The sequence below is a fragment of the Calonectris borealis genome, chromosome 13, assembly GCF_964195595.1.
Source record: "Calonectris borealis chromosome 13, bCalBor7.hap1.2, whole genome shotgun sequence".
Classification (NCBI taxonomy): Eukaryota; Metazoa; Chordata; class Aves; order Procellariiformes; family Procellariidae; genus Calonectris; species Calonectris borealis.
In genome coordinates this window covers 16,375,447-16,401,858 of record NC_134324.1, presented here as the reverse complement: position 1 = coordinate 16,401,858, position 26,412 = coordinate 16,375,447, and the positions used below count along the sequence as shown (strand labels likewise).

The following is a 26,412-nucleotide window of genomic DNA, read 5'->3' as shown; positions in this document are numbered from 1 at the left end:
AGGTTACTTGAGATCCAAGCCTCTTGGCACTGGTGATGGCAGGAGGGAGTGGTGCTGGTCAGGGCTGCCTGGATGCTCTTGCAGATGCTCTACATCAGCGCCGGTGTTATTGGTTTCAAAGGGGAGTTGGGTGCCTGGATACTTTGGGGAGTGGGGGTCTGGCCCCAACTCCCTGTATAGGCACTTAGAGCTTGTGAAGCTTGTGCCTGTAGCTTTGTTTTGCCTGGTAGTAGCTTGAACAGGCAAATATGCTGTCTATAGATGTATCTTGATTATTTTGGCAGTCTGCCCTTAAGGCTAGTGTACTTTTTTCATATCCCAGGAGAAAAGACCAAGGATGCAGAGAGCTCAACGATAAAGGGTAGCCCCCACAGGATGTCTAATCAGGGAACATAATGCTGTGAGAAACTTGGGTTGGAGAGATTTGAAAGGGAAGTAGATTTAGCTGACATAACAAAATAATGTGCAGCACTTCTGACGAGCCAGAGTCAGAAACATCATCTGAAATAACTTTCAAGTGAAGTCAAGCCCTAAATGCTCTCTGCTTAGGAATTAGAGGAGGCAAAGCAGAAAACAAACATGTAAGTAAACCACAGTGTTACAACTGAGTGGCTTCCGAGCCTGGGATTCTGGGTCAGCCGCTGTTTTACTTCACAGGCTTGGCAGCTTGTTTTACCGACGCGTTCCTTTCTCCATCGGTAAGTGGGTGATGATGTATCTTCTAGGAGGGTTCCGGAGCAGGTTTCATTATTTGTAAAAGCCGTGAGATTTTGGAATCAGGACTGACACGGATCTGAAGAGGCCAAGGGAGGAGTACATATAGTAGGATATTTTGTAATGACTTGGGAATCTCTGTAATCTCCCAGAATGACTGCCCAGAGGAAACTGTCCTCTCCATCTTCTTCTCTCACTACTGAGTGGCCCTGCTTGGAGCAGCAATGAATATAAAATTTTTGTTTATCAGGAGTATTATGTCATACAGTGACAGCAGGGAACTCGATTTAGTGGCCTAGGAGGTCCGTTCCAGTCTGTGTTCCTGCATGCAAGATAGTCTGATCTGCTTTTTGTCTTTCTGTTTAGTAACACTCATCAGTCATCCCCCGGGGGACACGCTCTGAAGCTAAGCAGCAGCAGCAGCAGCAGCACTCCTGGCAATAAGCAGTGGGAGATGGGATCTCATCAGAGCAGCCGGTCAACCTCAGGTGATTCCTAAGTCAAAGATTCATTAGTCAAAACGTGCAAAATTCCAGGGCTTCTGCAGAGTGTCAAGTGCTGCACTGCAAATGGGATTTTTTTTTTTTTTTAACAATGTCTTCTGGTGATAGGCTTTTGAAAGCCCTCTGGATTTTATGGTTCCATGTTCCTAAAATATAAACACTTCCTCTTTTGAATCAAAAAGTGGCTGTGAACATGTTTCCATATAGAAAATTTGAATTGCCTCAATTAAGAATTGAAAAAAATCAGTTCTCTTGCACTTACTGACACCACTGAAGCTCAGCAGAGCCAACATTACAGACATACAGATGTAATTCAATACTCATGTTCACCCACTGGCATTTTCTGCATAACTGTGTGCTGCTTTTTTGCGTTGCCTGTGATAAGATGATACAGATGAGCAGTTGCTGTACACTAATATTTCTGCACTCTAATAACATACTGGCTGAAGCAAGTATAAGACTGTACAGCACCTTATGAAACGTTCCTCCAGTATTCTTTTATTTGCAGAAGGGTAGTGGAACTGAAAAAAAACAAAGGCAAAAGAAGTTGAAAGGTAGAGATAGTCTCATCCAGTTTAAGCAAAGTGCAACTTTGTAAGCTGTCTTGGTATCACTGGTAGTGGTGTAGGAACGCAGTGGGCTTGCTCATGGTTGTGCAGATTTTTTGCAGTACCAACTCTGGTTCCTGAGGCATGACCTGAGATTGTGGCAGATGGGGACACGGAGCAGAAGTGGACAGCTTTGTTCCTCTATTGTTATTCCTAAGGGCGTTTCTGTGGGTCAGCTGTAGGGCAGTTTCTTGCGTAGCTCCTTGCAAAGCAGTGGTGTGTTACAACGCTTTGCATACAGGTTGACTGCTAAAGATGGGCGACATGGGGAATCACGCCCAACTTGAAGCAGGGTGGATGCTAGAAATGTTCTGAAACCACACCAGAGAGCTGCTGAGGTCATTTATTTTTAAACTGAGGCTCACATTGTTAATTTGCAAGCCCTTGATAAATGAAGAACAAATTGCTTATTTATTACACTTAACACAATCCAGCCAGTTTTGCTTTCACTAACTACACAGAATAGGAAGCTTTGCTTCAAGGGAAATCCAAAGCACACTTTAAATTGCTTGGGTTTTCTTTCTTTTTGCTCTTATGTCATTTTATATTTGAATAACAGCATAGAGATGAAGAACGTGCAACAGCCCAGCTCAACTTTGCAATGTCTGTGTGATGTGTAACTCTTGTGCTATTTTGGCATGGGGAAATGAAAATCTCACCAGCAATGGAAAGAATAGAAAACCTCCCTTGTGGTTTAAACTGTCTCCTTGGGTTCTTAAGTGCCATTAAATTACAGCTAGTTCTGGCATGTGGTGTTCCAGAAAGAGTTTGTTGCTTTCTCAAACCCACAGGGATAATGAATTGGGCAGGAAAGGGCTATAAATACTTTAAAGCTAATACTTCTGCTGAGTTGCTTAGGTACTTATTGACCAATAAGGAATTCTGAATTTTAAAAGCTTTGCAAAATACATGAATACATGGAACTATCTGAATTACCAAATACAAATCCTAATTTGTGTGAGCTTGAATTCTCCCCCCTTAACTTGCAAGGAGTCCTGTTGGTAGCAGTGGGATAGTCATGGGAGAAATTGCTGAACGATGTAGACGTTGAGCTGGCTAGTGTGTCCCAGTGGCAGGGTGAGGGCGCATCTGCTTTCCCTCCCTTCGCTTGATTCAGGAATTGTGTGCAGAAGACAGCATCTCTCCAAGGCTGCCTTTGCTCTTCCCAGGTAACTTTGTTGGCAGTGGGGGCATTGAAAGGGAAGATTCGCTTAATTACTTGCAAGCATCCCTCCTAACATGGCATCAACATGTGCAGGTGGACTCCAGCTCCTCTAGTCTTGTTGGCTTGGGTATTCGATAGCTGCACAAGCATGGTGGCAAGCGTAGGTCCCCAAGCCACCTGGGAGGGAAGCACAGTGCCGCAGGTTCCTTGCCACCCGTACCTGACCTTGGGCAGAGTGTCATGAGGAGCCACCTGACGCTGCGCTGGCCCGCGGCGGGGGCCAGTTCTCTCTGCAAAAATGCAGGCTGTTATTACCTACTTCTCCACGGCGCAGAGTGGAAGTGGGAGCTGAGAAGTGGCACTCCGTGTGCCCCAAGGGAAGCAGGGACTGGAAAATGGTTCTCCCTGTGCTGCCGTGGGAAGCAGTGAATCCTCATCTGCTTTTAGCTTGACCCCATGCTCGTGAGCGAAGTTTAGTGCAGCTGTTTGGCCCCTGCCCAGTTGGGTTTAGAGAATCAGATCCTTTAGACTGGTTTTGTGCAACAATTTTATGAAGGCCAAATCTTGGCACCACGTCTGTTTGCTCATGAAAGTGTGCATCGGGGGCCCAGGCTCTTATCCCCTCTCCTTGTCTGCAGTCACAGGAGCATAGCTGGGTGGCACCTTCAGTGCTGGAACGTACCCAGCAGTTGCTGATACGATGAGCTGTCTCCCCTCAAGAAGAGGATCAGGGGAAGGGATTAGCCTGCCCTCACCCTTTTCCCTTGCAAGCTGCCTTCCAGTCCATGGAACTGTTGCTGGTGCGCAGTGGGAGTATGTTGCCAGGTTTTTGGACTGCTTGTCTTACTCTTGCAGCATTAAACTGCACCAGTATCGATTTATATACATAATACTGTGGCATCCAGAACGACTGGAAAACAAGCAGAAAGATTTCCCTTTGCAACAAAGAGAAAAAAGAAGTTTGTCAGCAGAGGCTGGTGTCTGCTTTGGGTGGTAACTATATGTGCTTGTCGTACTGGTCCCCTCGCTCACTCTGCTGCACACGCATTTAAAAAAAGAAACTTTTTTTTTTTCACCCAGGGAATCCAGGACTGGCCAAGGCAGAGAACGCTTTGTCCCAGAACCACTTGCAGCTGCATAAGAAGTCTGAAAAAGCTTCTCATCCAGGCCAGATTGCAGTAGGTTCTTTTAAATCCACTGGTATTTTTGGTTTGTTCATAGTTTGCAGTGAGGGCATGCCTATGCAGACAGCTCCTCTGTTGGTGCTTGAGCCCGCTAGCTAACGACTCCATCTGAGAGGCCGCGTGGGGCTGGCTCGAGCTTACTGCTGCATTAACGTGTCCCGTCAGCTTTTGGTCCAGGTCTGACTTGTGTCCAGCTCACGTCGTCGGCAGAGAGTTCAGTTTTCCTGAACCTGCCTGATGATAAATCTTTAGAAAGGAAGGGTATGTCTCTCATATTTCAGGGAGTCACTGACCACTTGTCATGCAACCCAGAAGTCAAGACCATGCCTGTGGCTTGCAGATATCCAGCGCGTAACTGCCTGGAACATGCGCTACCAGGCTGTGACGCACTCGAGACTGTCCTGGCTCGCCGTTCGCTGAGGTGCCACTGATGGAAAGGATAATTGCTACTCCTCTGTCTTATTTACTGAGGCGTTTCTTCTCTTTGGTAGTGTTTTTGGTGGGGGAGCGTGGGGGGATGCCTGTCAGACAACTGGGGCTCACGGTGCCTTGTGCAGGAGCTCGTATGTGGGATGCTTGGCATTTTAAAAGTTTGCGGGATGCTTGGCATTTGAGAACGTGGCAGGCAGGCCCGGGTGGCTCCAGGGGACAGCTGACCTTACCAGAGTCCCCAACCCCTTCTGGGTTGTCGGGGACTGGGGGTTTGAAGAAGACTCTGTGTTTAGGCCATTGCCAATGATGTGGGAGGCATATATACGAGTTCCCGTAGGACTGGGGTGTCTGACTGCCCCGTGGGCGTCAGCCGTGGCTGTGTTGGCATTGCCTTTCCAGCCCGAAGGCGCCTCGTGCCCGCCCTGCGCAGGCGCAGCGGGTGCTCGGGCATGGCCCCGCAGGTTGGGGGTAGTCCAGGGCTGGAGCGAAACTCAAGCCGGTGAAATCCTCTAGTGCTGGTGCGGAGCGCTCCTTTTCTTGTGCGAAAAAGGAAATACTTCTGTGCTCCTGTAAAGCGTGAAGATTGAATCATAAGTGTTTGAGATTCAAAATAACATACTGACTAAAGCTAGTCACCTTTCAACTTTTAGGAAAATCAGGTGTTTTGGCTTAAGTCACTTTCCTGTGTGAAATCACCCAACATCAACTTCCTAATAAAGCTTTTTTGGTGTGGAAGTGACAATAACTGTGTTCGCTGGGACAGTAAAATACTGCACATGCTGTTCAGCGATGGGTTCTTCTGTGAGAAAAAAAATCAACAGCGTTTTCTTTACTCAGAGTCCAGGCTCCTTTGCCAAGGGGAAGGACGGTGCCAACGCATTCTTAAAAGCGGCAGAGTATTCCTCATCAAGTGACGAAGTCAGCAGCAGCGATGAAGATGACATGAACCACACAAGGTTGGCTTGGTTTTTTTTTTATTATTATTATTATTTTCTTCCTATTTAATTACACACTTATAAATATCTGGAAAAAGTTGGCATACATAAATACTACCTCTCCTCTGAAGTTACTATCAGTCATTTATGTCAGTTGTAATTAAGCAGTTTAATTGCACTGTAATGAACTCCCGGGGGTAGATATTTGCTCCGTCAGATATACGCAGTGTAATAAGCTTTGATGACTTGCTATCAATGGGACAATGAGGAAATGTCTTGTTTTAACTGAGTATCAGTAGGTAGTGCGTTTATAGAGATTAATTCACACTGATCTATGTTTAAGTGGAATTTTTGAAAGAAAAAAAGACAGAGAAAGAAACCTGTACACCTTCATGCTAAACACAGGTTACAGTGAAAAAAGCAAGGCAAACATGACCCTTGTATTCAGATAGTCTGTTCACTCCGGGAGAAATAATTACCACTGAAAAGCTGATTCCTTCACCAGGGCTGTTGATAAAGAGGGGATAGTGTAAGCAGGATTTGTTTTTGTAACATTTGCTGTATTTTTAATATTCTTATTTTGCACAATTGCTGTGGTTGCCAGATGATGCTGTGGCTTGTACCAAACTGATCTCACCTGAACTGTTTCTCCCTAGCTTTCCAGTTTCTCTTGTTGATTTTGTGACTGACATCTTGTGGTGTTTTACCTGTCATGCAAAATGTGTATTCTGCTGAGAAATAATGGAGCGTGAATAGCTTGCTAGTCCAAGCGAAAGAGACTCGGGGGACCAGTTGCCCGGCCCAGCTGTTTGGAACAGCAAACAGAATTATTTTTTAGTATTGATGAATGAAACTCCTAATTTTCTTGCAAAGAGACTTCAGTTTAATTCAAGTTCTAGGATTTACTTTGCAGTGCATCACAGGGCCACAGAGCTCTCTGGGATGGGGCTCTTGCTCTTCTGACATAATTGCACATGCAGTTTTGTCAGTCTTCAGGAAGAGATGCACAGATTTGTAGCACCGTTGGCAAGCTATTGCCTTGGCCTGCTACCAGTCCTTTCCCCTGTGCTGCTCTGAAGAAGGTAGAGTTTTTGCGCCTGCATATGCTCCTGATTTGCATTTCTGAAGTTCATTTTCAAAGCTGAGGGATGAGAAGGGAGAACGTTAAAAATCTTGTAGCTTATTCAGTGCACCTGAAAGAGCTGTCTTTTTACTGTAATGCCTTTATTTTCTTACTGCTCCTCTTCCAAACCACCTTATTCTGATCTGTAAAAAGTTTTATTCACTCTAGGTCGTAGAATTCATCCTAGACCTCAGAAAGATTCTGCATAAAAATACGGATTTGCCCTGTAGCAATGACTTTGCTGTGTAAGTGTTAGATTGCTGTGATCCTTGCATGCTGTAATGATTTGAAGGAGTGGTATCACTGCCTTTGGAAATCTGCATGTGTTATTTGCATCTCCTCTGTGTGTGAGATCCACCGGTCCTCTAGAAAAGTGGAATTAGCAGGATGATCCCTGTCAGGTTTGCCTTCCTGTGCACACAGCCACCGCAAAAACTCCTATAAAATCAAAAATATAATCTTGTCTATTAACAAAGTCCCTTCACCTCGGCTGAACGTCGTTTGTATTAAAAGATAGATGCTTTGGGAAATATATCCTGATTACTACCAAGTAAATAGCAAAAAGGATAGCGATCAAAGTGAAAGCAGCAGCCAGCATTGAAACTTTGCATATTCTGGATAAAGTGAAGGTTTTTGTTTTTCTTGCTATCTAAAGCATGTGAATGCAGGATCTGAAGCCCCTTGCAGTCTGTAGGAGTGTTGCTGTGTGGGCTTTGGCTGAGACACCTCGGGGCAAGTTTTAGCTGGTATTGAAAACAATCTGTGTTTTCTTGTTCTTGCCTGGGCTGTGGAACAGCTCTTGATGTCCATGCTCCAGCTTTCATGGAGGTGCCCAGTGAGACTAGGCTTGGGACGTGCACATATGCAAGAGAAAGAGCTTCATGTTCTCTTGGACGAATCCTGTTAAGCACCCTGAGAAGGCTCATTTCTGAGGAAGCCAGGACTAAGGGCATCTGTCTTTCATCAGTAAAACAACCTTTGGTCTTGTTTTTCTTTTCAGTAAGATGAGCCAGAATTCTTCCTCACACACACCAGGTGTTTGTTTTAAGGAAAGCATGTCAGTGTATGTGATCCAGCATCTTATCTGCTTGTATAGCATATCTATTCCATCGATGCTAATTTCCTCCTACGCTACTGAGAGTGCTTCCTCCTCCGATGCCTGCAGCGTTCGCAGTCCCCCTAAAACAGAGTTTGCTGGGACTCATTTTTGTATAGTTCAGTTTCTTCTCTTGGCTCTTTGTATGCTGTTCCGTACCAAAATTTGAACAAGGTGGGTGCAGGTGTGTGCTTGGCTAGGAATTACTTTCTCCCCCTAATAAGTGGGAAGTTGACATCATTTAAGATCACCTGCTGCTTGCTTTCCTGATAAGAACAGGTCCTTGCGCTTTCCATTGATCCTAGTCCATATCTTGCCAATCCTTCTAAGTTTACTATGCAAATATTTACTCCTCCCATAGAGGCAGGGGGACATGACCCAAAACCAAAAAATAAACAACAGAAAAAAGCCGCAAAAACTTCTACTTCACAACCATCTTAAGTCGGTAGCTTTCTCACCAAACTGTCTTTGTTATCGCATTGGGCAACGTTTAAAAAAAAAACCAAACCCTTGTACTCTCCCGCGAGTTGTGGCGTAGCGCTGCAGAGCCCTTCACACCAGCACCTTGAATCCAGTCAGTTTTATAATTACTGGAAAGGAGGCAGAAATGTAATAGGCTTAAAGGGATTGCAGTAATAAATACATGAATATAAATAAGTGGAATAAATAAATAATGAAGAGTGGAAATGCAGAAACGGGGTCAGAGCCTCGCTGACAGAAGTTTGAGGCAGTTCCACTTGGGTGAAAAAGTTTAAAATTCAAAGATACCACTGGTTGTGTAGGAAGTGATAGTATGCTGGGGTATATTACACCAGATGCTTGCCTTGTTCTTACTCTTCCTTTAGGTATCTGCTTTTGGTCACTGTTGAAGGCAGGATACTGGGCTAGGTGAGCTTTTGGCCCCAGCCAGTCCAGCAGCTCTCACCTTCTTTTGTCTCTACAAGCACTGGGCAACATTTTCTTTGTTTCTTTGTACGTGAGGTGAGGATGTCCATGTTTCAGGGACTGATTCACAGTATGAAATTCCAGCGTAGCCTGTCCCAGTAGGCAGAGAGGTCCCTGATACCAGCATATAGTGGAGCAGCGGCTCTCCCCCTTGCAAGTGCAGCTGATGCTCTTTCTCTGGAGGGGGTAGTGTACGAGGGGAGAGAGGAGAAGTTTTGAAGTAGGCACTTCTCAAATGGCAGCTTGAAGGACCAGCTCTCACTTGCCTGAGCTATGCAGTGTCTGAAAAGTGATGGGTGAAATGCAGGGAGATGCAGGGATGCTCCCCGTCGAGTTGGGGAGAGCTTCCTGCTGTGCGTGAGTGGTCTTCAGGCTCGAGTCCGTTCAGGCACGTCCACAGACTAATCAGCTTGTTTTTGTACAAGAACCTTTAAGTGTAACTAGTGAATGTTAATTATGCTCACTTTTGAACACGTATATGTGGGTTTTTTTGCTTTTTGGTTTTTGGGCTCTTTTTTTTCTGTTTGTTAATTAGAGTTTGTTACCAGGCAACTGCTCAGCAGCAGAGTGGCAGATTTCTCAAGGACGAGAGTACCAGATGGAATTGAACTGAAACCCCAAAGCACCGTCGCAGAACAGAAGGTAATTTGGCCATTTGTAAGGGGGTGGGTACAGTGGGGGGGAGTCAGATCGTTAATGTGCATGATAAACGCTGTATCCATTTCTTCTCGGCAGCGTTTTCACTCTGAAGTTCTACTTTGTCATTGCAAATTATAGCTATAAGCCTTGAAAAAATGTGTAGTTTCAAGTTTTGTGCTTCCTATAAAAATGCTTACATTTAGGTATGAAATTGCGCTTCTTTATTTGTCCTTGTTATTGACCTGGTAGTAGTTTCTGATGTCAACGTATTTCTTGAAGGCACTGGGCAGATTGCAAAAAGCAATACTGTTGATTATTGTTGGTGTGCATTGCTGCTATTTTTAAAAATCTTGACCTTTTTTATTCCAATTTAAAGAGAACTACCTTTTACTACTTAAAATATACCAGAAGAGGGGAAAAACACTTCATCTCTCCCTGCTAGCTTAGCAAAAATACGTTTGCTCATATGTCATGTTGTGGTTCCTTCCCAGCTGTAGTTTCCAGCAGAGACTTCAAGTCATGTGGATTTTCCCCTGTGATAAACATTAGTGCAGAAAAGATGAAGACAGACAAAGCAGAACAATGTTCTTTGTGATTGAAAACAAAAAAAATTACAGTAATAAGACTTGCACTCTGCATCAAAGCACTTCTCACATACTACTGAGTGTACTCTCATTTCAGATAGGGAAAACAAATTGCTGTGAAACTGGTGTTTTTCTCAGAGCTGCTTGCGTGAGCTGTGGCAGGGCTAGGATGAAAAAGGAGTTTTCTTTACCTCTGGTGTGATTTCTAAGCTTCAGACCAGAGTGGCATCCTTCCTGACTGGGGAAGGAGTTCCACTTTGCCTTCATCCCACCATCCTTGAGGAGAAAAGACCCTGTTTCGGAGAAGGAATTATAAATGGGGCAAACCCAGTATTTTTCTTGGGGCAAAACCAGCCCGGTGCTTTCCCCTTCCCCTGATATCCGGGCGTTGGAAATAGGCTGCTTGAGGGAAAGGAGGAGGATGGGGTCTTTGAGGCCCAGACTGAGGATGAGGGAGGATGGAAAAGAACAGAGGTCACATTTTCTGGTGGGTTTGGGGAGGACAATGCTGGGGGGAGAAGAGACAGATGGCTTCCACCTCTCCTTACAAATCCCTCTGATGCCTTCCAGTCTTCCTCCTCCTTCTTATGGAGAATGCTGTCCGTTCCTCCCACCTCTGTTTCACCAACCACAGCCATCATGAGTCTCCACGACTTCTTCCAACATTCCTTTCCCCAGCCCATGAGCATGAACTGGTTTGAAGTGGTTAGGGTGTACCAAACTGCCCAAATGATTCAAATGGGCATTTGGTTCAGTTCAGCTGAATCTGACTCAAAATTGAATGAAAAAGCCCCATACTGGCTTGATTCCCTAATCTCAAATACTGATGTGTATGTTTTGGTTTTGTTTTTTTATATCTAAATTAAAATGTAAAACACTTAGAGCATCAATTTGATTTCTAGTTAATTACTTGGCTTTTAAAAGGCAAATGTCTTCTATTTAGAATTGCCTACTTTTTTTTTTTATTTTCATATTTTGGCCAGCATTCAAAAAAGCTGATCTGATTTCAGTAGGTTGTTTATCAAAGTCAGTACAATGTACAGACTTGCCTTGAATTCAGCCAGCCAGAAGCTGCTCGAGTTCGGTGGTACTTTTTGCTTCGGTGTAACTCAGGAGGAATTTTCTAGTGTAGCGCTTGGCTCCTGTCACTCTCTACGTTCCAGTGCCGATGGTGTTCAGGTGCCCTGACCGATCACGGCCAGGGGTAGATCCCTCTGCACTGCCCTCCCCATCTGGGACACCGCTTGCTTCACACATCCCATCTTTCTTCCTCTCAAAGCTTCTAGCCATGTATTCCCAGAAACCAACCTCCGACTCCGTATTTTGTGCTGTTGGGAAGAGAGCTGGTGTGGTGCCTCACACCTTACATAGTTTACAAGTATTTCCTTGAAGCTGGTGTGATCCTGTAAAGAGGTCTGCCGTACCAAACGTCATTGTACTGGAAATGCTGATACTGGATCTTACTGAATGTCATCATTCTAGAATGAGGTTTCCTAATTCAGTAAATGGAAAGTAGCAATGAAATGAATGGTAAGGGGCTTTGAACTAAATGCAGGTCCAGAACCGAGAAGTACCTACTTCTGCCTGTGGTGGGTAGAGGTCAGATCTGTAACGTTAGGACAAGTCATTTGATTTTGTCTCAAGTGTCTCTGAGGATGAAGTTGCTTCTTTACCTGTGGTTGAGGTAACGTAGATGAGGAACGTTTGTGGAGCACTTTGGGAATGGAAGCCAGTTGATGTCTCAGGTGTTTGCCACACACTTTTGTATTTAATTTTTTATTTCAACCTTTCCATAGGGTTTGTCTTTACATGATGCATCACGCAGAGCACCCCTCCCCATATGCTCATTATTTATTGGTCTACTTTACAGGAGTTGCATAGTGCATTGGAGGTATGCTAAATGTGGAGTTTAACTGTATGTTCTCATGTTCAGGATCAGATTTTAGGGAAACAAATTTCTAGCACCCAAGAAGGCCTCTGGAGCGTAAACAACCAGAACTATCTCCTGCCAGATCTCCTCCAGCAAAGCCAAATTTCAGACTCCTCTGTGAACCCACCAAAAGTGCCACTGACTAGCCAGGAACCTCAGAACAAACCTCTGAATAAGGTAAGAGATAAATTATAGATTGGATGAATTGTACCATCATTTTCCTCTAGCTCTTAGGAGCCTGAGATTGAGAGCCTTTTAACTTCATCTGTCCTGTCTCTTATGAGATCACATCCCTTCTCTTCTTTAAAAGTTGTATCTAGGGGACGGATAAGAAATCTTGAGCTCCCTAACAGCTTTTATTGTTCCACTTGTTTGCCCCCATCTTTCTCTCTGCTCCCTTTTCTTTCCTTCCTTTTTTCCTCCCCTTTTGCACAAGCTAGAAGGGCTTGTACCCTCTGCTCCTTTACCTGTCGTGTCAGCAATGCAGCACTCTCGTCTGCCTCTGCTCACTGTCCCTGGCTTTCTTCCATCCAAGTGGGAATGCACGGGGCCGGGGTGGCATGTCCCGGCAGCCCCAAAGGGACTCTAACACCGCTGTGAGACAGGGGTCTCTTGGGGAGAGGTGTGCCACTGGAGGCAGATAACAGCTCTGTCAGGTCACGTCCTAAACTGCCTTACTTGAGGCAACAGCGTCCTTGCTGCAAAGAGATTTGAGCAATGCCCCGTTGCAGACGAGACAGCAGGGAGCGATCGACGCGCTCTTCTTCTGGGGACTGGTTATTTCAGTGCAGTGCAGTGCCTGGCCAGCATCCCGACACAACTGCCTGCTCAGGCTCCTCTTCTGTCACTGGATTTCTACTGCTATTCCATGTATCTGCTGCTTTAAGACTGCTCATCATGTCTAAGTATGCCACATGCCATTTCTTCTGATCCTCAGAGGCACCGCATTGCTGTGTGCTGTCTGCTCCCCTAGCATCGTCTTCCTGAAGCAGCTCTTGTTTTTCATTGTAGACCCCGTGCACTGAAAGCACACCTTCAAAGAGCAGTACGTCGTCTACAACATCGTTTACTTCATTCATAGATCCTAGACTTCTGCCAATCACCCCTCCCACCAGTCCAGTAGGACCTTCCTGTAGTTCTCGTGAGTATGCTTTACCCTTCTCAGAAAATGTGTCTCCTGGTTTCTTTTTTTTTTTTGGGAGTAGGGAGGACCTATTGCTTGGAAATGGAAACCGTCAGTAACATCTCCAGAAACTGAAACCCCACATCGCTATGGTTTTTCATTGTCCTGCTTCTGCCCTTCTTCCAGATGTGGCTTGCTCTACTCTGCCGCTGTGTTACCACAGGGCTTACTCAGGAATGCCTGAGGAATTTTCCAGTTGTATGGTTTCTTTCTCTGACTATGTAATGCTCCCGAGGTGTTTTCTCACTCCTCTGGGGTTTCTTTTGTTCTGCCATAAACAGGTCAAATGTGAGATGTGGCCAAACACTCGCATTTTTCATGATTGCGTATGTCTTTCATTCTAGCATCTAGTGCAAAACCTGAGCCTGTCAGGAGAGAAAATGCAAGGAAGGGCTCCGTTGTCAACGTCAACCCAACGAATATCCGCCCGCAGAGTGACAGTCCAGAAATTCGTAAATACAAGAAGAAATTCAACTCGGAGGTCCTTTGTGCTGCTTTGTGGGGTAAGCTCAGAAGTACTTGGGCATGTGTATGGAGGGAAGGCAGCAGCAGGAGCGGCTGGCAGTATACGCCAGGCAGATTTCACAGTTGTATTGCACCTCTCCTGTCAGAAAGTCCTGGAGTGGATCACTGAGTAGATACCGGCGTCACTCGCATGACGCTGCCTTCCTGGTAGAAGATGGCAAACAGATGACTTACAGTTGCAAAGGATTTTGTGCATCAGAATGAGAAAATGTTTTGATCAGGCACCAAATTGAAACTGTGCTCGTTGGAAGAGCCAAAAGTTGCAAATGTTTTAGTAACTTACGCGGCTCATGATACTTCTTCTTGTCTCAGCTGCATACGAGTACAGCTGATCACACTGAGCCCTGACCCAGTGGAAATAATCCAAACCTGAAGCCTTTGCTGTCATGTGTGTTAGGTATTCCAAGAATCTGAAGCAGGTCAGGCGTCAGTCCTTCCAAAAGCTTGGCTTCCTTAGTTCCTGCTGTCAGTGCTTACTCAGAACCTTGCTGGATCACCCTTTTTACAGGGTCAGCTTCACATGGTGTAAAGAGAGTGTAGTCAGACCAGTTTTCAACAACTGTAGACCTTGTCCCAGTCTCACACTGAGTTGTTTTAACCATCTTTCTACTTCAGAAGAACAGACGTATTCTGTGGGGCTCACCCAGCCTTTTACCCCTCTTCACTTTTTGAGTCTGGAATGGAAAATGAATGAAGTAGATGAAACATTATCCAAAGGAAATGTAGATTTCCAGTTTACAGCTTCACAGATTTTGTGTAATGTATGTTTGTAGGAGTCCAAGATTTTAAATTAAGAACAGAGCTGTGTGGCAAGGTCTGTAATTAAATGTGGATTGAGGCTGAAGAGCACCAGGTACTCGTCAGAGCATTGCCACTAGAGGAGGTTGCTTGTTAGAGCAGGATACCTCATGTTGTTTCTTTAGAACCTGCTGATTAGGAAACGTAGCTGTCATGCCAGCCGAACACAATTTTTGACATCCTCTGATGTCAGCAACCCGCTGGAGCCTTGGCTTCCTTGGGAGCAGTTGGGTTTCAGATGGATCCACGCCTTTAATTTGACATTTGAAGGCGTTCTTGCAAAACACAGACCGTTTTCAAACAAACACTCCGCTTCCTTGTAACAGCAGCCCTTCTTCCCACAAGTTTGGTCCTCCTGTGATTTGAGTGTTGTATTTGGGGAAAGGGATTTTTTTGGTTGGTTGGTTGGTTGGGTTTTTTTAAATTGGTAGAGACACTTAGATCATGTAGTTGGATTTCCTGTGTGCCAGTGGAGTGGTGCTGGACTGGGACTTCTGCAGTGCCCACAGGCGCTTTCCAAGGTCACCTGAGAAGTTCGAGTTCACAAAGCATTTTCCTTTTTGTTTGAACCAACATTGACTTCAGCAGAACTACTCATCCTTCAAGTTATATGGGCATATAAGTGTTCTGCTGGGGAAAAACTGTAATGGTGAGATCCTTTTTTTTCTATTCATTTTTCTGGGAGGTCATCCACAGAGCAACAGAGAAATTATCAGGTACATTAAGTGAGACTAAATAAGAATCAGTTCTCAAAACAATGAACACTCGGTGCCCTCTGAATCACTAGGTAATTTATGTAGGCTTTTTTTCCTTGTATCAACAGGAGTAAATTTACTGGTGGGAACAGAGAATGGATTGTGGCTGCTGGACAGAAGTGGGCAAGGAAGAGTTTATTCCCTGATTACAAGGAGGCGATTCCAGCAAATGGATGTTCTGGAAGGACTCAATGTGCTAATTACTATATCAGGTTAGTTCAGTGTCTAAAAGTATCTGACCTGCATTGGGGCTGGAACAATTAAAAAGAAGAATTAGGTTATAAACTAGGTTGAGGAATTTCCTCTTACAGAAAATCACAGCACAGTTATTCTTGTTAATAGGAAAACTCTCTTGAATTTTTCAAATTTACATTCTCATTTCAGTGAGGCTTTGGGATATTTCATTACCTGGTTAATGTGTAAGTGGTTTGTGGGAAGTATGAAGTGTTTCATATCCTTAAAATGAACTGGTTCTCAGCAAGTTATAGTTTGTCAGTCTGTTTGCTTGTTTCTGTGATGGGTGAGCATCTATCTAAGTGCAATTCTATTAAAATATCATTAAATAACCTCACTCTGTGTTCGACAAGATGTATGAGCAGTAACACGAGAGTGATCTACACTGTGAAAGCATCAGTAACGTTAAATGGAGTAGCGTCTTCAACCTCTGCTGACAAACAGCTTGGGCTCTGCCCTGCAAGGTACTGAGGCCCTTATTCCCCGTGGATAAGAGCGGCCTCAAAGGATGCTTAGTACGTAAGCAGGCGAGAGATGAGGTCCAGCAAGGAATGGCAGCTCCTTGTCTCCAATCCAGACTCACCGTGGTAGGCGATGGCGAGAGCTGTTTGTCCCATTTTGCCAGGTCCAGTTTCGGATGTGACACAGTCCTTCTCTTTCAGACTGACCTGTCATCCCAGACTCCTGTTGACCGTATGTTCTTGCGAACTAAAGCAACAGAAAGATTGACTGAGATGAAAGATGACAAAGTAATTCTCACCTGGAAAGGCATCCAAAAGAAAATAGCTACTTGGAATGAAGATTGTCAGTTAATTAGAACTAAATGAGTCACTTACCCAAAATGTAGGCCATACCAGTGTTCCTTCCTTTACATCAAAGAGTAAATGCCATATAGCGATTTTGGCAGATAGTGTGATTATTTCTGGTAATGCATGCATCTATAGAGACCTATTCTTTGGCCTTAGGGAAGAATTTTAGTCAGGTGTGAAAATCTTGCATGAAGCTTGAGTCACAAGGTAAGTGCACGTGAGCCAAATGCCATAGGATTGCTCATGTTCCAGTTCCCTCCTGCACGTCACCACCACACAGGGCTTTTCCTCTGTGCTGCTGGACTCTTCTCTCACCTTGACGAGGCACAAAGAGCCGCTGTACTCAGGGTCACAAAACTCCGGCTTTTTGTAAGTGTGGGAGAGTTTGTACTTCAGTGAGTTAAAGCGTTATGTCTGTCTTTTTTTCCAAATCCTAGGGAAGAAGAATAAGTTGAGGGTATATTACTTATCATGGCTGAGAAATAAAATTTTGCGCAATGATCCTGAGGTGGAGAAGCGGCAAGGCTGGGTGTCTGTGGGTGACCTGGAAGGCTGCGTGCACTACAAAGTCGGTAAGGACTTTTTGTTTTTGCCTTGAAGAGCTGCTTAATCATCCTTTTGCATCTCGTGACACCAGCATTTTTCTTCAGCTCTGTTTCAGGATTGTATTGGGCTGAATATCTCTGAGTTCTTTCAAACCTCCTTGTTTTACATGGCAGATGCTTTGCTGCCTGTCATTCCAGGTAGCATCTCTTCTCGCAGCAGTTATCGGATGATGATACGGGTATTCCCTGTGACGGCTGGAAGGGAGTGCCAGCCCTGGTCTGTGGCTCAGTCGGTGGTTTAGAAGTTCTGTAGTTACTTAAGGTTTTAATTAGACTGATGTTTTCCACCTCCATACTATTCAGCTTCCCTCCTGGCCCTGGGTAACTGCTAAGAAGCTGGACTAGTAAAGTGCTAGTAAATTGTATTTGTAGGTTGTCCATAGGTAGATCAGATTGGATGTGCTACATCTCATCCCTGTCTCTAGATCATAAAGACCTAAATATACCTTTGTTTAAACTTACACACTGGAAATGGTACCGCAGCAGTTGAAAAACCATCTTTGGTTTTATTTGGCTTTCAGGCAGTTCATTCTTGAAGATGAACATCAGTATTGTGATAGTTTCTGTCATTTAACTGCGTGAGGGGGTGTGATGTATAGCGCAAGTTTTGCTTTGCTGAAAGATGGTATATGAAAGTGGCACTTTTTTCAAAGTCAAATAGAGAAATTATATAGAGGCGTGCAGGAGGCGGCGAGGCGGCTGGCTCTCATAAATACCTTGCTTGACTTTTTTTTTGCTTTTATGTCTCACAGCTTTAAAAGTGGCAAGGGTTAAATCCAAGAAAGAATGTGAAACAGATGTGCGTTGTTATTTTCTTTGTGATTATAGCTAAGCACCCACGTATTCCACTTCAGTTGCTCATCTTTGGGTTTGGTGTGGGTTTTTTTTTTTTAAAAAAATAGTTATCCTAAAATTAGGCAAACATTTGGAAGCAGCTTCTGTGTTTACATATGACAAACCACACTTACTTCTTTGACAAAACAGCTGCTGTTGTTTTTCTCTTGGTGAATCTTCTTGTATCTTGACCTTTGGTTTTATAGCCATTTGTCCAGGTAGAAGAGGAAAAGGATGTGCTGCTCTGCATTTTGGTGGAGTTTGTTTGGTTGTTTTTTTTTTTTTCCTTTCTCTGCCTATGTGAGATTTTCCTGACCAGTGTCCATCCTTATCCACTCTTCATGCCTCTGCTGTATGTTTGGCCAGTGTGAACTGCTCCTTTTGTAAGCAGCAAGGGCTGATCAAGCCCTCCTCCACAGAAAACAAACTTTACTTCTGTAGTGTAACACCTGCATCATTTAAAAATCCCTGCCAAGCAGGCACTGAATGTAAAATGAAGGGTGAATGCGTTGGGATGCGATACCCTAGCGTTCTGTTTCCAAAGCAAGTGGTTGTCTCTGGCAGAGTGAAAACACAATGTACAAAGGAGCTTTAATTTTCAATGCATGATTCTTCATTTATTCTCGATGGGCCCAACGTGACCCTAACCAACTTAGAGAAATTGCTCATCTCTTAAATGCTTACTCATCTCAGAACATGGGAGTCCTTCGCCCACACTAGCATATGGGGATTTAACCCCACACACAAACAGTGAAATTAAAATTCATCCTGCAGAGTGTAACAGAATTGTTCAGCCAACAACCACTATTCCTCCAAAAGTGGCTGATTCACAACCAGCGACGTTGGTGTGTGTTCACACTTGAAAAATAAAGTAGGTTGGCTTAGCTGTAGGGTCAAGACCTTTTTTTCTGGCTAGTAAGATATGGGGTTTTTTTTCCATAGATATATGAAAAGCAATATATAAATGTTGTTAACAGTAATCTGGCTTTACTGAGAATAAATGAACTATAGGTTTTCAGTCAAGGTATTGTCACTGGTGATATTAAACATTGATGTCCAGAATTCATTAGTCTCCCTTGCTGGATAATGTTTACCTCTACAAGTAGTCCATTGAAATTATTTCATGTGATGAGATGGTCTTTGATTAAAGTGTCTGCCTGGTACCTAAGGAATTGTTCTTCTTGTATTACAGTAAAATATGAGAGAATCAAATTCCTTGTAATTGCTTTGAAAAACTCAGTGGAGGTTTATGCTTGGGCTCCAAAGCCTTATCACAAATTCATGGCTTTTAAGGTAAGTAAAACTTCACTTTGGTTCAGATGTATCGCGGTCTCTCACTGTCTCTCATCTGCTCTTTGCTTTTGCTTTTTGTTGCTTTGTATAACATTTAATTCTAGTTAAAGATAAAATGAGTATTCTTTTAAAGAAAATGTAGCTCATTTGACATACATTGGAGATGGCAGGCATAAAACTGTCGCTCACGATTCTGTTAGATGTGAATAACTTGTTTCAGTGCTGTGCCAAAATGTACATTTGAGTTCACAAAGTTGATGCTAATTCCCTCAAAAGAGGAGGAAATTGAACATGAATGGTACTCAGCCTAATTTTTGCCTAGTCCGTTTCTAGAATCTGGATTTTTTTCAAAACACAGGTGAATTACCCAGCTGTCCTTGCAGCTCAGTGGATGATGGATACTTAGCTCCTTAAATGTAACGTACTATTTAACAAAAATAGCTGTCTAACTTTTGAGTTTTGAAAATTCTTAAGATCATATATGTGAGCTTTATTGTGTTACATGGTGTATTTTTCTTTTTCCAGTCCTTTACCTCACTTCATCACAAACCACTGTCAGTTGACCTGACTGTTGAAAATGGGCAAAGATTAAAAGTCATATATGGCTCTCTAGTAGGCTTTCATGCTATTGATGTGGACTCTGGATCTGTGTATGACCTGTACCTTCCAACACACGTAAGATACTCCAAAAAATTACATAAATGCCTCTGTTTTTTGGGCTGTATGGTGATGATGAGCAGGTTAAGAGTTGTGCTGTATTTCAAAAGACTGGGTAAGAGAATAATTATTGTATGCCAGCTAATAGAAAACCACTTTTCACATGCTTTTATAACACTGAAGTTCTGTTAAAAGGCTTTTATCACATTTAGAATATCAGTTTTAACGATTTAATGTCAGAAAGCCTGTTGTATGGACAGTACTATTTTTAATTGATTTATCCTGGAAGTTTAGGACTTCTTAAGCAATCAAAGACACAATAATATCTACATGAATTTAGGTGACTTTTACCATCTGCCACTGTGCTTTTCACTCTTGCTAACAAGCTGATTAAATTATCACTGAATTGAGCTGAAATTTGGCCTGGATTACAAAGACTGTTGCAACATATTTTAATCTTGATCCACTGCAAGCATGTGACCCTTGCACCAATGAGTACCTGCAGCTAGAGGAGCCAGGTATACATGGGCACCCATGAATAATCACAGTTTCTTCACCATGGAACAAAGTTGCATTTGTTTCACATGATTACAGATCCAGGCTCTGTGTGCAAAATGCGATGACTTTGCAGAAACCCAACTTCCCGACTAAATAAATTTGCTGATCTTCTTACCGTTCAGTTGCCCGTGAAATCAGTCCTTAAATTCAAAAGAATTTTTACATTTTCCTCAGGATTTTCTCATTAAATTGTCAAGAAGTTGGCATGAAGATGCTGATTTCAGGTTGATGTGTACGTATTGCATTGTGCATCTGTTCATTGAGGTGATGGTGATCACTAAATTCCTGCTTAAACTCATATAACAGCAAAGGAATTCCCCTGCAGAAGTGAATGACTGGCATGGGGCTGTCCAACATGAAGTCTGTGCTATGGTTTTAATCTTTTTGTTTGTTTGTTTGCTTATTTTTGGCTGTTCTAGATAGTTCTTTTCAAAGCTGTGAGTCCCAAAAGCCAGAGAAACTTGGGGGCTTAAGTCCAGAAAACTAGCAGGTTCCCATGGCTCTGGTCTGATGGGAGGCTCCTGGCAAGGAAACTTGAAAACCTCCCTGAAGTCAACAGAGGTCCGTAGGGGCAGAGGGGTAGCTCATCCGGGTGCCAGGGCCTCCTTGTATCCCAAGGCAATGTGTCCCAGAGTTTGAAGAAATCTCATCCCAGATCTGCATGTTGCAGCCTGTGCCTTGAACCCTTTTATTTTTTAACTTCTTTTTCTCCACTCTCAGCCCCACGTTTTCAAACCAAATGAAAACCCACGCCTCCCGTGCAAGCCACTTGATCACTCTGCTGCCCTGAACAAGTGACAGCCTTCAAATTGTGTCAGACCTGTGTTTCTGATGGACACAATGTTTGAGGATGGCTGTTCAGTTTATAAACTTCTCTTAATTAAAAAATAACTTTTCTACCTGTTCGGAACAAACTGTTGAATCGCCTGCTAAAAGCTCGTACTGTTTATTTCTGTGTTGGGTTTTTTTAAGGGACTTAATATTTGTTTTGTTAGAGGGTTTATTTTAATCTGCCAATTAGTAGCTTTGTTAACCAGGCAACTACGACAAATTCACGTCAGTTTATCAATCTAAGCATGGCGCCTGCATACCATCCCTGGAAGCTGGTTGCTAAGCAAGGTGAATAATGACTCCTCAAAAAGATCATTAGCATAATTGCCCAAGATACGAAGGGCAAAGAAAAAAGTGAACCTTCTTAGAGGCTTAGTTTTTCAACAGGCTGCAAATATAATTACGTACCTGATGAGAGAGATTTCCCAGGTGACTGTCCTGAATATGTGGGGCACCTTTAAGACAGACTCCATTTGTGTGTGCTCTTCAGCCAAAAGTTAGCATGTACTAAAAATATATTTTCCCTTTAGATTCTTAGACCTGAAATAAATCTGCTGCTACAGTGGCTCTATCTTTTTCGGTATTTTATTATTTTAAAGAGCATCTGCTAGAATTGGATGATTCTCCCAAGGAGCTTTGTGGTGGCAACAGACCAGACTTTAACAGGCTGACTTCAGATACTCTTGCTTTCTGGTAGCCTCTTTTCCTGGTTCCCCACCTCTTTCTTCATCTCTTACCTGCTTCGATCGCTCATGCGAGTACCAAGGCAACGCATTAAAATTGCTCTGCGACTCTGGATACCCGTTCTAGTGTTACGGATAGTTGTTGCGGAGGCACGGAGTCAAGTGGTTGGCCTGAGTGTATTCAGTTTGGCAAGTACAGCTTCAGTGCTTCTTTTACTGTTCATTGTGCCCTTACGGTGTGCATAAATGTATGTGCTTGAAGAAAAAAAGATCTGTGTGTTGCTGGCTTGTGAAAATGATGTAGAAACCCCAGTTATATGCTTCCTATAAAAATATTAATCGTAGTGGTTTAATTTACTATTTAGCATCCTGTTTTGAGGAGTGCTTTAAACAAGGAAATGCTTTGTTATTGTTTTTTAAGGCTGTCCTCTTTTTCTTTCAAAAACGCTTTCATAAAACCCCACCTTCATGGTTGTATACTTAAGACTTCTTTTCATTTGGGACATGTTGGCTTCTGGGAGAGATTCTAGTGCATTGAACAGCTGTTAAAATAATTTGTGTGAGTGAAATGCACTGTTCCTGTGGCATGCAGAAAATGTGTGCTGAACAGCATTTAAATGCGGAACTATTCTTAGTTAAGGATGTGGGAAGGGAAGGACAGAGAGTGGCTTGTATTTGAAAGGTCCAGGTAACTTTTCAACTTGCTGTAAATATTGTTAAATTTACAGGTTTTAGCTTGTGAGTGGGGATAGGGAAATATCATGGAAAGTGAAAGCACTGATTTCCTGGAATGTGGAAGCTTTTGTCCTTCCTCCATCTTCTGAAATAATTGTGAATTCAAATTTATTTCACCTTTCTTCTATTTATGTAATGCAAGTGTTTTGTGAGTGAGTAAGTAAATATTATTGTGTCTCAGTGGCTCCATGGCTTCTTGACCAATTAATACTGGTAAATATAAAGTGAAATATTGAACGTTGATTTGTTTGCAAACCTACTGTCGTATTCAAAGGGGGGAGGAGGAGAGAAAGCCTGTTTCGGAGGCTAGCTAGCACACTACACAGCCTTTCTGAAAACAGGCATTTCTTTCACTTTCCATGAGCCATGAGCTAGTTCTCTTTATTGCTCTGCCAAGCTAGTTAGATTGATGTAGTCACTGAAATTGCAGTCCATTTTCTGATATAAATCTTAGTAAAATATTATTCTAGATCCAGGGGACTATTCGCCCACATGCCATTATCATCCTCCCGAATACCAGCGGAATGGAGCTTTTACTCACCTATGAAGATGAAGGCATCTACATTGATATATATGGGCATTTCACAAAGGAGACTGTTTTGCAGTGGGGAGAAATGCCAGCATCTGTAGGTATGTATGAAAAATAGCACTTTATTAAATATAAGATTCTGCTGCATGAAGCCTGACTTCTTTATGAGGTTTGTATCCATATGAAAGTGGTTGTATGGCACATAAAGCAACTTCTGAGCAAACCAGATGTGTAAAGAGTCAACAGATTTATGTATGTTTGTGTTAAGACAGCCAATGATTGCAACAGGGTCTTCACATTTGGATCATAGTTTGTATTCTTGTCACACTGTTCATTGCATCATACCTTGACTATACAGCCAAACTTCACTGAGGATGCAGCTTACCACCGGTTTTCACAGAGAGAATTACGTGAATTACAGAGGGAAAAAAGGTGCTTTTGCTTCCTACTTTGATTGTTCATAGCCCATAGCGTTTTATGTAAAAATTCACAGCTATAGGGACGTCAGTTACTGAAGAGGTCTGTAACTGCTGTCAAATGGCCCCTTAATTTTATCACTTTAAATTCACAGTGCTGCCAGCCCAGGGTATTTCTAATAGATTCCCAATCTCTCTGTGCTTGCAATTGGCTTTGTAGGAGGAGATTCTGATTGTATTGTAGCCAGGACAGCTGTTTGTTTCACCTTCCCTAGAGGGCTTCAAGTTAACAGTGTGGGGAAAACCAAGAACAACACAGGCAGATTTTTGTTTTTATTATTTGTTGCTTTTAATTTCTTTTCTGGCTCACTCCTCTTCTTCTGCATCTTAAAACAAACATACCAACAAACAAAAAAAGCCCAAGACACTTAGATTGTACAAAAGCATATTAGCTTGGCAGAAACTGGATGCCACAGTGAAAAATCGAGGATGTTCACCTTTCTCCTTTCACTTCTAGCCGGCTAGTTTTAGGAAAAGTCCATTAAAATCAGTAGAATAACACCCTTGAGTAAATGCCAGGTTTGACATTTGTAGAGGGTTTTCAACAGTACTGAGGGCAAGAAGCCCACCTCTGGAACACAAATCGCTACAAGACAACTTATTTTTTGCACTGGTTCAATAAAATTCAGCAACAAAACTGCTTCAAAAAAACCCAGGTATAAGGTTATAAGCTAACTATATAGTCTTTCCTTTGCTTCATTGAATAGCCCTATCTCCAATTTTCAGCCCATATGCAGAGCTACAGGGCGTAATTAAAATGTATCAAGTAAATTCTCCATTTTTCATAGGAATATCTAATGGTCTTTGATATTTTGAAATTTTACGTCCCTTCTGAACTAATGTTAGAAACACCATAAGAAATAATCAATAATCAAAAAGCAATTACTCAGCCAGGGTAAGAAGAGTTCTAATGAGAAATATTGAACGTAATTAGAAGCTGCACTGATGAATGCTATCTGAAGGAGACAGAAGCTTTCAAGAAGCATGTCGTTATGGGACGTGCTTCCTTAGGCCGTACTAAAAGTAGCAAGCTTGCTTAACATGAACGTTTTCTTTAAACTGTAATGTCTTACCCACCTTCTGGTGTGCATATATGATATATGGTTTTCATAAATATTTAAACTCTCCTTTGTTTTCCCACATGTCCTTCATCGGTTAGAACTCCTTTTTCCTGCCTGGTGAAGAAACAATTTTAAAATCAGCTGCATTTATATAAGTGTCTTGCCAGAGATTAACCCTAATCTCATGCTTAATACTTTTTAAATCATGGATGTTATTTGTAACATTTGTAACACTAGGCTTTTCTAGTTGTATTATTCTTAGTATATGCTATGTCCTAAAGAGTCACTGTTACTAGCTAGTGTGTTTTAAAGATGGATGATAGAGAAGGAATAAAGGGCTTTCTTACATCCTGCTTTAGGAAGGGGGATATTGCAAGAAGGGTCGCGTAGATGTACGACTCCTACTTGGAAATTTGCAGTTTGTGTCACTGGGCACTGATTGCTCTCAAAGCTTTTTCACTTAATCTAGATAGAGTTTGCAGGAATGCCTCAGAAGTGGATCAGAGAGAGCTTAAGTCCTTCTTCCTAATGTTGCTGAAAGTACCGAATCATCAAACCTACAGATATGAGGGAGAGGTTTGTAAAGCATTCTTGTAGCCTGAAAATCGCACTGCCTTAACTTCAGTAAAAATTTCCTTGCACGTACCCAGCTGGCATTGAAGTGAGTAAAGGTTCACCACTTTGGACCAGCTGAAAATGTGATCTTTTGTGCTAGCTAATTACTCTAATTTAAAACATCCTTTGGTATACGTCCGGCTAGGTATGATATTCTCAATTTCTCAAGGTTGATTACATCTCAATAGAAGGAATGCCATTTGGACATTTGCCTTTCCACGTGCCCATGCAGCTATTTCTCCTGTTCTTCAGCACAGCACTACGATAATCATTTGCATGGAAAGCTATCAGTACAAAATTGCCTAAGCATTTTTGTTACAGTATTTTAGGGCAGTTAAATAGGAAGAGGATGGAGAAGATGCTTCTGAGGGTGGCATCCCGTCTGGTGAATTTTACTATATAGAGATTAGGAGTCATCTCTCTGTGAATAGATTTTCTCTGTAGTCAGTCTAGAGAAATGGGCACCACCAGATGGGAAGGTGGTGCCCATCCAGGGACAGGTAGCGAGGACAGGTGTCATGAAACATCCTGCTGAGGAAGCAGAGGGCGAGTTAGATGAAATGTTTTGGATGGTAAGGTTACGAGAGCCAAGTAAATCGGGTAGCTCTTTGTCGACCTTCTCCCGGCGCTCAGAAAGCAAGACTGTAGGTTTTCTCTGGAAGGAGAGGTGTCTGTCTCCATCCATCCGTCTCTTTCGTTGTTTATACTTCTGCAGATTCCACAGCTGAAGGGTGGCAGTCTCCAAACAGCCCCTCTCAGTTGTCATTTGAAAATTTTCCAATATATTAGCCTGAGAACCCTTGTGTTTCTGCTGCTGCTGCAGCACTTCTGGTATCTCAGAAAAGGATTTCTTTGGAACAGAAATTGTTAATCTTTGTGATGTGGTACAAGATTAATTTGACTTCTGATTGGAATCACATTTCCACTAAAAACAAATTAACCCACAACACACACTCAAACTTTAAACGAAGAGTTCTGTTAACTATTATTTTAATAATTGTTTCCCACTAGCTCCTATTAATTTTCTTGATCCTTTGAAATTCTTGGCTTGAGACAAAAACATTAACTATTATGAGAGAAGTGTGAATAACTGTGTTATTTGCATGGCCAAACTTAGGGGGAACTTGAAAGTTTCATGAGAGATCCCATTTTCCTGTAATTTCCAGGCCCATTTCAGACCTCCTAAAGCCTGTATGAGCTTATCTCAAGATTCTCACTCTGTGTTTCAGAGATAGAAGGGTCTTGGGTTGACCTCAGGGCGCTCTCTAGTAATCCTTTGCTCACGTCTTGATTTCTTTAAACAATTATTTTGAAAGAAAACTTTTGTAGTTGGTGAGAATATCTTGACTACGAAAAAAAAAATCGTTTGTATT

The 26,412-nt window shown here is 42.7% G+C and overlaps 1 protein-coding gene across 3 annotated transcripts in view; it reads left to right on the top strand.

The window, feature by feature from the left end:
- NRK (Nik related kinase) overlaps positions 1 to 26,412 on the top strand; it is a 107,272-nt gene that overhangs the window by 71,123 nt on the left and 9,737 nt on the right. For all 3 annotated transcript variants that reach the window (XR_012675580.1, XM_075162333.1, XM_075162332.1), the window contains 12 exons: positions 1,081 to 1,202; positions 4,071 to 4,168; positions 5,444 to 5,562; positions 9,254 to 9,347; positions 11,862 to 12,035; positions 12,870 to 12,999; positions 13,386 to 13,544; positions 15,188 to 15,331; positions 16,600 to 16,734; positions 18,794 to 18,894; positions 19,420 to 19,569; positions 22,829 to 22,988. Coding sequence is in view for 2 of the 3 variants with exons in the window: in XM_075162333.1 (XP_075018434.1) it covers positions 1,081 to 1,202; positions 4,071 to 4,168; positions 5,444 to 5,562; positions 9,254 to 9,347; positions 11,862 to 12,035; positions 12,870 to 12,999; positions 13,386 to 13,544; positions 15,188 to 15,331; positions 16,600 to 16,734; positions 18,794 to 18,894; positions 19,420 to 19,569; positions 22,829 to 22,988 (1,586 nt within the window). In the remaining variant the exon portion in view is untranslated. The remainder of the gene's footprint in view (positions 1 to 1,080; positions 1,203 to 4,070; positions 4,169 to 5,443; positions 5,563 to 9,253; positions 9,348 to 11,861; positions 12,036 to 12,869; positions 13,000 to 13,385; positions 13,545 to 15,187; positions 15,332 to 16,599; positions 16,735 to 18,793; positions 18,895 to 19,419; positions 19,570 to 22,828; positions 22,989 to 26,412) is intronic.